An 11,562-nucleotide genomic window follows, 5' to 3' on the forward strand; every position below is an offset into this window, starting at 1 on the left:
ATATTTCTGTGAGAGCCACTTTTATGAAACTCAATGGGATGCTTCCTCTCAAATATTTGGATATAATGGATCACATGACACAGTGCATGCACACCATTTGAATCGCAGTGCTTTTGGGGGGGATGCTTTCTCCAATATTTGGGGGGGGCAAAGACCCTTCAGCCCCTAGGAGTTGGATCCTATGCCTGTAATCCCATTCATGCTTATTGGGGAAGCAAAATTCATTGAATAAAAAAAAGAAAAGGAGGGATTTGCTTCCCAAGTACTTTTTAAAAAGGCATTCAGCAGGGTAAGGAAAGATTGGAGTGAGCTGAGCTGGTTTGCAAAGAGACCCAGAGCAAATGGATCATCCTATCCCAATAAAAAAAAATGGAGCCTGGGTGAGACAGATCCTGTGTTCCCCAGAAGCAATCTGCTCTGTCATTTGCTAATGGCTTGGAGTTGCATTAAATCAGCAATTAGAAAACTCAGCGTGAAGAAATCAGTGAGGGGGGAGGGAATGCTGCAGATTTTGCTCATCTGCTGTTTTTCTGTCTGTTCCTGGAGCTCACTACTGGCAGTCCAAATGTAGCATGGAGAGAGAGGGAGAGGGAGAGAGAAGGAGAGACCATCCCAGTCCTACCCTCCCATCTCTCTTCCTCTCTTACGCTGTGATTCAAGGACTGGTAAAAAGCCCTTGTGTGTTGGAGCACACTGGTATACTCAATGGTTGTTCTACAGGTTGAATTGAGAACACATTCCCATGAATACTTCATGGTTCACAAATGGAAGGGAGGTGTGGTGGACAAAGCAGCAGAACAAGAGGTAGGCATGGACATTGTGTTTAAGAGAGAGGCAAAAGGGGTTAACAGAAGAACTTAACAGCTTTTTATTTCTGGGTTTCCCATATCCAAACCCACCAATTCATCCACAGCACCACAATGAATCCCTTTGAATTCACCATTTACATAAATCTAATCAAAATCTATAAGGAGACTGCTCTAGTTTCATTAGTTTGAATAAAATGCCCCTTTCCTATGGGTTGCAACATTCAGGGTACATAGATTCACAAATCAAAACTGAAACACAGTTGTTTCTCTTCTGTCAATATTGCAGTCTTTTCCGTCTCATTGCAGACCCATCCCGAAAAACTTCCAGCATGTTCTTGCCTTCATCTTTGCCATGCAAGAGATCAACAAGAATGCCAAATTCTTCTCCAACATCACACTGGGATCAACATTTTATGAGAATGCTTTTAATCCTTTGCTAACGTGTTGGAAAACTCTTGCTCTTCTTTCCATGGGACAACAAATTATCCCCAATTACCACTGTAATGGGGAAGATAAATTAATTGCCGTGGTTGGAGGGCTCACCTCCCAAAACTCCCTTCAGATGGCCAATATATTAAACACCTACAAGATTCCACAGGTATGTGTGAAGAAACATAGATACAACCACAAGGGCAGACATACCCAGAAGACCCCAAAAGAGCATCCATGTTAGCTTTCAATCCCATTACATTATGTTTTCTACACTTGTTTCCTACATTTGGCTTGGTATGGGTACATGATTATATTAAAGCCTCCTAGCTATTTGTTGCCTACACTGCTGTCTCAAGTAGCTTTGGGATTTTTTTTGGGGGGGGGGGATAAACCCATAATACTAATAATCCAAGCTCTGGTTCTTCCAAACCTGGCCATTCCACAAATCATGTTATCATAGGAGCATCCAGCTTCCTGCTTAGAAACTTCTCCTGGCCTGAAACCTAATAACACCAGGGCTATATACTTAGAAAAGTAAGACCAGGTGGATAACTACCACAATACAGAAGTATTCTTTCTAGGAACAAATGGATGGCCTTTGGATTCTTAAAAATATAATTCCTTTCCCTTTAGCTCAGCTATGGCTCCTTGGATCCAGGGCTGAGTGACCAAAGGCGCTTCCCTTCCTTCTTCCAAATGGTCCCCAATGAAGAAGCTCAGTATGATGGCATTGTTTGGCTACTCAGGAAGTTTGGGTGGAACTGGATTGGCCTCCTTGTTTCAGATGATGACAGTGGAGAAACCTTCCTTCGTACTCTCAGACCAAGGCTTTCCCAAAATAATCTTTGCATTTCTTGGACACTGGTGATCCCACTAGTGACAGTATTTTTACCTATTAAGCTTCTTCAAAAATATTTGAATCCAATCATGTTTGCTCTCACACAGCGGCAAATGAATGTGATTCTTGTCTATGGAGACAGTCAGTCTCTAGAGGGTTTGAGACTGATTTTAGTCTCCCGTGAGGTTTTGTCCATGTACCCAGTGGAGAGGGTTTGGATTACAACAGCTCAATGGGATTTCACTGCAGTGCTGGTTGGAGGCAATTTTCCTTCCATATCCTTCAATGGCACTTTGTCATTTACACTCCATTCAAATCCAGTTCCAGGGTTTCAGGACTTTCTACAGAACATAAATCCATGGCAGCCAAATCTTTATTTCATCCAGCAGTTCTGGGCCAGTGCATTCCTCTGTTCATTCCCGGATAACAATCTAATTCACACAACGTATGAACCCTGCACGGGGAGGGAGAAGCTGGAGAAACTCACTGGACCCGTGTTTGAAATGGAAATGTCCAGCCAGAGCTACACCATCTACAATGCCGCCCATGCAGTAGCACATGCTCTCCATAGCATGTATTCCTCAAGAGCCAAACAGAAAGTACTGGGTGAGAGACGGATGCAGCCAAAAGTTCAGCCCTGGCAGGTACTGTCAACTAATCTCCCCAATGTTAGAAGCACTGGAGTTATTATTACTAGTTCTTATGTTGCACAGCTAAGCCCTGGCATGGAGGAGGTGCCTTGGGGATTTTCCCTGGTGAGCTCTATCATTGGGAGGGACTTGATCTCAGTGAAAGACCAAATGCTTTGCATGCTGCACATTCAAATTTTGTTAAATTAATCTATCCCAGGATTCTCCTACTTGGAGCTGCACAAGGGCCAGAAGTGTCCTCTGTTATAAGAACTGGGTTGAAACCTCGAATGTATGCTATACAGCACTGTGGCAATTTAGAGTAGACAGTTCTGGGCTACAGAGACCAATGATTGGACTCGGCACATGGCAGTTTCACATGTTAATGGGGGAATTTTTTGAAGTATATATGATAAAATGTAGTAAAAAGCCAAAGGTCCACCTGCCAGATGGAAAAGAGAGAGCGCATTAGCCTACAAGGTCTGTGTCTTTTTTCCTCTTGCAATCTAGCTTCACTCCTTCCTGAAGAACATCCACTTCAACAACAGTGCTGGGGAAGAAATCTCTTTGGATGAGAAGGGGCAGCAGGCAGGTGGCTATGATCTCCTCAACTTGGTCACATTTCCCAATGAGTCCTTCCAGAGAGTCCGAGTGGGGAGGGTGGACCCTCAGGCCCCCCCAGGAAAAGAGTTCACAGTGGATGGAAGTGCCATTGCATGGAATCCCAAGTTCAAGCAGGTGGGAGTGACCATTTTTTATTTTATTTTAATTCCCAGAATAAGCACAAAATACATAATGAATACATACATAATGCATAATGAAAATAAAAAACCCAATAGCCCCCCACAAAAATCCCTGTACATTTTAAGAGGGAATAGTTATGTCAATTTCTACAGCTATGGCAGTTATGAGCAGTCTAAACTGTAAGAGCAGCAGGAATGTTCTCTTGTGCTGCTGTCAGTCTGTAACAGTATTTATCATAGATTAAAATCTGTCTCCGATGTATTAGCAATGTAAGTAACACCTAACTGCGTTGTATATATTAATCTGCAAGTTCAAGTACATTTTGTGGTAAGGAGAAGGTTGGCACTAGCCTCTCTTTGTCATTCAGACATGTGCTGGGCTGGCCAAATGGTTAAGTGACAGCACAAAGCCTCTTTATCAGGGGGCCTGATGCTTCCCCAGGGAGCAAATGCTTGACAGCCATCCTCTAATTTCAATCCTGTGATCTTTCTGCTGCAAAGCAGACATAGACGACAATAAGATTTATGTAGAGAAGCAAGCTTCTTCCATTCAAAATCCCTTGCTTGTCATTACCATTAGATGCTGCCCATTTCCACCTGTGTTGAGAGCTGCCACCATGGACAGAGTATGTTTCCACAGCAGGGAAAGCAAATCTGTTGCTATGACTGTGTTCAGTGCCCTAAAGGGAGGATTTCAGTCCAGAAGGGTAAGTGAAGGAACCCGAGTCAACTGAAATTCCAATCTTCCTATTCAACTTCGACATTCATTTCTTAGTCTTATTATGCCTGCTTATTTTCTGTCATAGATTCCAAGCACACGTGTTTATATGTTACTGATACATATTGTCCTTTCCTCTCTCCTCCCCTTTGGATAGCCATTCAAGAGTATATTGTGTGAAATAACGTCCACATGGGAGTAACCACCATTCAAATCAGGATGACATACATCTGGGAAGAAATAATTAGGATTGCAATCCATAGATTCCCTTTTTATCAGCATTGAACCTGCAGCCAACAGATTTTCATCTTCTGTGATTAACAACTAGTGAAGAATTTTCTCTATTGTATCCATACAGTTTCAGTCCTTGGGAACAGTTATTTCTTGTCAAATATAGATTTTCCCAGTGAGCAAATGACAGGCTACCTGGCTGTTTCATCCACTCCCAAATTCAATTATGGAAAGTGTAAAAAAGAAACACTTGGGCCAGAAGCCTTGAAATGCAAAGTCGTGGGGATAGGCATGCAGAGATAGGCATGTTTAAGGGGGAAAGACTGAAATCAATCAGTATACTCTAACCATGACAGATAAATATGAATGGATTGATTAGTACAGCTGAGATGCTCATGGAGGAACCATCACTTAGTTGTGAAAGTAGACTTTGGTTCATCAGCTCACTAATATGTTTTGTGTACAGCATAACAGACGGTATCAATAATATTAATAAGTATCGCTTCAAGAAATGGTAAAAGCATGCTTCTCACTTTCAGATGCAGATCAATGTGAGAAATGCCCCGATGATCACTACCCAAATGCCTTTCAGGACCAATGTATTCCGAAAAAAATAAGCTACCTATCCTATGAGGAGCCCTTGGGGGCAATGCTGGCCTCCTTGGCTCTCCTGCTTTCTCTGGTCACAGTTGTTGTGATGGGGACCTTCGGTCTGCACTGGAACACTCCCATTGTCAAAGCCAACAACTGGGGCATCACCTGCACCTTGCTCTCTTCTCTGCTTCTCTGCTTTCTCTGCTCCTTCTTATTCATTGGCAGGCCTACAAAGGTGACCTGTGTCTTGAGACAAACCGTCTTTGGCATCGTCTTCTCCATTGCTGTGGCTTGTGTGTTAGCCAAAACCCTCACTGTGGTTCTGGCATTCATGGTGACCAAGCCTGGGAACAGCCTGAGGAAATGGCTTGGGAAGAGGCTGGCAGGATCCCTTATCACCTTCTGTTCTCTCATTCAAGCTGGCATCTGTCTTTTGTGGCTGGCATCCTCTCCCCCATTCCCAGAGTTTGACCTGCACTCCCAGGATGGGCAGATCATAGTGCAGTGCAATGAAGGCTCCGACATCATGTTCCACCTTATTCTCGGCTACATGGGTCTTTTGGCCATTGTGAGCTTCTCCGTGGCTTTCTTTGCCAGGAAGTTACCTGATACTTTCAATGAAGCCAAGTTGATTACCTTCAGCATGCTGGTCTTCTGCAGTGTTTGGCTGTCCTTTGTCCCCACTTATCTGAGCACCAAAGGGAAATACATGGTGGCTGTGGAGATCTTCTCCATCTTGGCCTCTACTGCTGGCTTATTGGGTTGCATCTTCCTCCCCAAAATCTACATCATTATACTTAGACCTGAGATGAACAGTAAAGAGAGATTAGTAAGGAAGAAGGATGACCATAGTTGAGAGGGTGAAAGAGATGCCGTTAGCCAAGGACCTTATGTTTTGGCAAGGAAATGTTGAATTTCTTTTTATTTCCCTTCTTGTCTCCCATCCAATGAGTTCATGGTGGGATAGACTGAGAGAGGGTATCTGACCCATAGTTGAATGGGAATTTGAACCCAGTTTTCCTAGCTCGTAGTACAACACACTAATCACCACACTTTATGTTGAGACCATTTTGTTAATAATAATCTCTGGAAACAATAACATCAGTTAGAAAGATATAGAATGCAATGCCTAATGAGAATAGATTTAACCCCTTTTCCTATGAGAAACCCAACTTTAAAAAAATGAGGAAAATATGGTGATATGCAAAAATTAGATGTAAGCGGGTATATTGACTTTGCATCAATCGATAGATGATGAAGTTGAATTTTTAGCATTCTGTGTGTTGTGAGATAAATATCAGCTATTGGTTATACAATGTATAACTTGCTGTTAAAATGGAACACTCAGGATGAAACAGTTAAATCAGCTATGGTTAAATGGGCACAAGATATTGGTCATAACATTATGTTTGCTGACTGGGAACAGTTGTGGACCACCGGTATGAAATTCACGGCATGTAATGCCTTAAGAGAGAATATTATGAAAATGATATACAGGTGGTACATGACTCCAGTCAAGCTTGCAAAAATCTATCACTTGCCCAATAATAAATGTTGGAAATGTAAAGAGACTGAAGGTACATTCTTTCACCTTTGGTGGACGTGACCAAAGATTAAGGCTTTCTGGGAGATGATTTATAATGAAATGAAAAAGGTATTTAAGTATACCTTCCTGAAGAAACCAGAGGCCTTTCTCCTGGTCATGGTCGGCCAATTGGTGCCAAAGAAGGATAGAACTTTCTTTATGTATGCAACAACGGCAGCAAGAATACTTATTGCAAAGTATTGGAAGACACAAGACTTACCCACCCTGGAAGAGTAGCAGATGAAGGTGATGGACTATATGGAATTAGCGGAAATGACTGGCAGAATTCGAGACCTGGGAGAAGAGTTGGTGGAAGAAGACTGGAAGAAATTCAAAGTCTACCTGCAGAAACACTGTAAAATTAATGAATGTTAAAATGATGTTGGATTGAAAATAAGTGGTATTAGCAACAAAGTTAAAAAGAGTATGCAAAAGTGAATTGATAATGGGTGAAAACATAGAGTGTTAACATGGGTGAAAACATAGAGTGTTAACATGTTAAGATATAGAGTTAAGATAATTGAAAGAGTGTAAGGATTTGCTGATTTGATTATATTAATGGGAATACAAAAACGGGAGGTGTGAGGAGGTCAAAGAAACAAGCTAATGAGTTTAAGGTTACCAAAAAAAAAAGTGGATTTGTTTCAACTTTCTTTTGTTTATTTTGTTTATTTTTTGTATTTTGTATTTTTTTTCCTCTGCTTTTCTGTTTTATTATGTATTTTTGTATGTATGATCTTGTAAAATCTTAATAAATATTTTTAAAAAATAATAAATAAATATCAGCTATTGGATGTAACCAAATAGTAACATCTACAGCTTCAACGTTTGTTAGCAACTTTGCTTTGGCCAGCTGCATTTTCAGCTTCTGAGACACTTTTTTTAGAAACCCTCTCTCTCTCTCTCTCTCTCTCTGTGTGTGTGTGTGTGTGTGTGTGCATGTGTGTCTACATATCTATCTAGATATAGATCTAGATAGATATAGATCTAGATCTAGATATACAAGCACACACAAAATAAATCAATTTGATATGCAGATATTAATATACAAATGAAATAAAGGAGGCTCCTAAACAACTGGACAGAGTTTTTAACTTCTGTTACAGGGATGTCAGTGCACCTTAAATGATAACCTATTCAACAAATAATGTTTGATTTGTATTAACTAAAACAGCATTTTGTGTGAGATGTAATAAGGATAATGCTTCTTTAAAACACATGTTTTTACAATGTCCTATACTTGGGAGAAAGCAGTGGATTGTATAAATATGACTGTACAGAAAAAGCGGAAGTTCTCAGAGGATTATACTCTTTAGAACTACATCCCTACCATGTGGAATTTGCAGTTGGACAATGTGAATGGATTCTCTGTGCCCTTACTATGGTCAGGGTTCAAATCCCCACGCAGCCATGAAGCTCACTGGCTGACCTTGGGTCACTATCTTGCAGCAAAACCTACCTTACAGGGTTGTTGTGAGGATAAAATGGAGAAGGTAAATAACCACATTTGCGCTCCTCGGAGGAAACGTTGGATATACATGTGATACTAAAAAAATAAATAATAGCCCACACCATCCTCCTTGGGCCCAGAGGTTCCCAGGCAATCAGAAGCAATGATCCTAATTCTCCACAAGGGCAGCCTTACATCCTTAGACTATTCCTAATTTGACTGCCTCTGAGGGTTTTGTCCCTATGGCACCAACACTGCGCTTGAACCATTCACTCACTATTTATGTTTGCTGTTAGTGTCTCCATTTGATTCTTCCATTCTGCTCTGGCTTAGCAGAATGGGGTGGGGATCATCATCAATGAGACAAGTTTCATTTTGCCTCACATCTTCAGGTATGTGGAGCATTTGAATCCTGCTGCTGCTTCCAGGTGAGCTAATTTTAAACTTAGAGCAGAAGATTCTGGTGCAGATGTTTTCTTTATTATAAGGGGAAATGCTTTGGCTACATGATCAGCATATGCAATTCAAACTGGCATGTGTTTTTACTCATAAGTAAGAAGAAGGAGGTGTCGAAGACCAGATACTGTTGACATGGTATAAAATAAGTTGATAGCCTTGGACAGAGCTCAGAATCAGCTGTTGGTCAATAGTAGTCCTAAACCAGGGTTTCCCAAATTTGGGTCTCCAGCTGTTTATGGACTACAACTCCCACCATCACTAGCTAGTCAGGGATAATGGGAACTGTAGTCCAAAACAGCTCGAAGTCCAAGTTTGGGAAACCCTGTCCTAAACTGTTACTTATGTGACACCCACCTTACCAACTTACTATGAGACATGCCTGGAGTGTAGGTTTCCACAGAACTTTTGGCAGGAATGGGAAGGAAATATGCGGCCCTCCATGTGCTGTTGGACTTCATCTCCCATCATTCCCAGCCAGTGTAGCCAATGATCAGCAATGATGGGAGCTGTAGTCCAGCAATACCTGGAGAGCCACACGTCCCCCATCCCTGACTTACCGCCTAAAAGGGTAAGGGGTGTGAAGTGGCTGGAGGCTGCAAGAGACTGGTAAATTCACACCTCAGAGGCTTCTATTTTGTCTTTGTCAGCAGTTTTTGACTGCCTTGCAACAGTTGACAGCCATGTAATTTTGTGTGACCTATTTCTTATTTCCTACTGATCCCACTGAAGATGTGTGAATATACTGAAAAATGTCCTGTTTCTGAACATAGGGGTTCCAGATCATGGTTCAACCTCTATGAATTTGTCTTCATGAATTTGACCTGAGGTTAAGTCCCAATAAATTTATTCATCTGGACAAGTCAGTACTATCAGACACATGGAACTGAAGAACCAGTCAGCAGTTCGAGATTTTATTTTGGTCGGCTTATCCAGCTCCCCTGAACATCAGAAAATCATATTTTGGGGGTTCACTTTAATCTATGCAGCTGCTTTGTCAGCCAACTTCCTCTTCATCTTCACTTTAAGCACTTGCCGCAAACTCCACACCCCCATGTATTTCCTGCTCATCCATTTGTCCATAGCAAACATGTTTTGTATCTCGGTGACAATTCCCAAGATGCTCCAGATAACTTTGGCCTCCAGGAAGACCATCTCATTTTCCGGCTGCATAGCCCAGGTCTACTTTTTCTTGTGGGCTCTGGGAACAGAGATATTGCTGCTTTCCTTTATGGCCTTTGATCGCTTCATTGCCATCTGCCATCCTTTGCAGTACACGGTCATCATGAGGAGGGAAGTGTACATCGGGGTGGTGGCTGGAGTGTGGGTGGCGGGGATGATCAATTCTGCCGTTCACACTGGGCTTGTGCTTCGCCTTTCCTTCTGCGACTCCAACATCATCAACCACTTCTTCTGTAACTTGCCTCCTTTGCTGGTGTTGTCTTGCTCAGACATCAGCCTCAATGAAGCCATGGCTTATGTAGCTGATGCAGTCTTCTCCATGGGTAGCTGTTTGCTGACGTTAACATCGTATTTGTTGATTCTGACAACCATCTTTAGAATTCAATCTACTGAAGGGAAGAAGAAAGCCTTCTCCACTTGCTCTTCCCACCTCCTTGTTGTCAGCTTCTACTTTTCCACCATCATCTACACATACATCAGGCCTACCTCAACTGCATCCCAAGAAGAAGACAAGGTTATTGCTATCCTTTATTCAGTGGTGACTCCTGTGCTCAACCCTGTCATATATTCCTTGAGAAATAAAGAAGTTAAAGAGGCACTGAAGAAGCTCACAGGTAGAACCCTGCTGAGAGTTAGTGTTGGGTAGTGGTTTGAGTGCTGGACTTTGACTGAGAGAGACTTGGCTTTAAAGTCTCACTCAGCCACTGAGTGTTTTCTCTCATCTAAACCTATCACATTGGATAAGGTTGTGAGAGCCATGTACATTGCCTGAAGCAGCTTGTAGTTAAAAAATGTAATATCTAAATAGATACAATCATAGATTTGTAAAGTTGGACCTGGGATCTTTGGTATGAGCCACAGCCCTTCCCGATACTAATTGGGAAAGTATCAAAACTAGAGTTGGGGGGTTGATGTAGGAATATCCCTAAGTGTGCAGTATAAATAATACTATGATTGGTCATACTACATAACCAAGGGATATAAAACACAGACACAGCAGTGTCTTCCTGAGGGAGCTCCATTTGGCCAATGTGACTGATGCCTAGGGAAAGGCCCAACTGGTTACAATAGAGAGCAGCTCCCTGTAAATTTGTATCCGTAAACTAAGCTTCAATGTTTATTAGAACATGGCTGTGCAATTTACTTAGTAGGCAGGGTGCAAATTCCCTACATCCCTGCTTACTAAGTAACCTTCAACACAGCTCAACACAGAGCTGGCTCATTTACTGTTATGTATGTATTTAGTTAATTAGGTAGGCAGGCAGATAACTCTATATACCGTTCTATATTTCAAAGAAACCTCTGGATGATTTGCATGATCATAAAAGCATCATCGAAAAATACAAAAAAAATATTATTATTCCACGTTTTATAGACGTGCAAAACACTTGGATAAAACAACCTCTTAAAGCAATACAGTGGTGCCTCGCAAGACGAAAAGAATCCGTTCCGCGAGTCTCTTCGTCTAGTGGTTTTTTCGTCTTGCGAAGCAAGCCCATTGACGGCTTAGCGGATTAGCGCTATTAGCGGTTTAGCGGCTTTTAGAGGCTTATCGGCTTAGCGGATAAGCGGCTTAGCAGCTTAGAAAAAAGGGGGGAAATAAAAAAAACCCCGCAGGAACTCACAAGACATTTTCGCCTTGCGAAGCAAGCCCATAGGAAATTCGTTTTGCGAAGCGCCTCCAAAACGGAAAACCCTTTCGTCTAGCGGGTTTTCCGTCTTACGAGGCATTTGTCTTGCGGGGCACCACTGTAGTATAAATGAAAACAACTAATATATGTGTGCCATAATAAGTACTAGTAGTTCCAAAATGTAGTAATACAAGAAAGCTAACAGTCCCTACCAACCAGATATGCAAGAGTGTAGCTTTTAATGTTTGGTGTTCTTGTTGTTGT

The 11,562-nt window shown here is 41.8% G+C and overlaps 1 protein-coding gene across 1 annotated transcript; it reads left to right on the plus strand.

Moving 5' to 3' along the window:
- Positions 1-9,365: 9,365 nt before the first annotated feature.
- LOC309328426 (olfactory receptor 13G1-like) lies at positions 9,366-10,313 on the plus strand (the record flags this gene model as incomplete). The annotated part of the gene is made up of 1 exon (XM_081838426.1): positions 9,366-10,313. One exon carries the CDS (start codon positions 9,366-9,368, stop codon positions 10,311-10,313), a length of 948 nt encoding a protein of 315 aa, XP_081694552.1.
- Between the last annotated feature and the right edge of the window lie 1,249 nt (positions 10,314-11,562).

This window comes from Podarcis erhardii, assembly GCF_964252035.2.
Source record: "Podarcis erhardii genome assembly, chromosome: 13".
Lineage (NCBI taxonomy): Eukaryota > Metazoa > Chordata > Lepidosauria > Squamata > Lacertidae > Podarcis > Podarcis erhardii.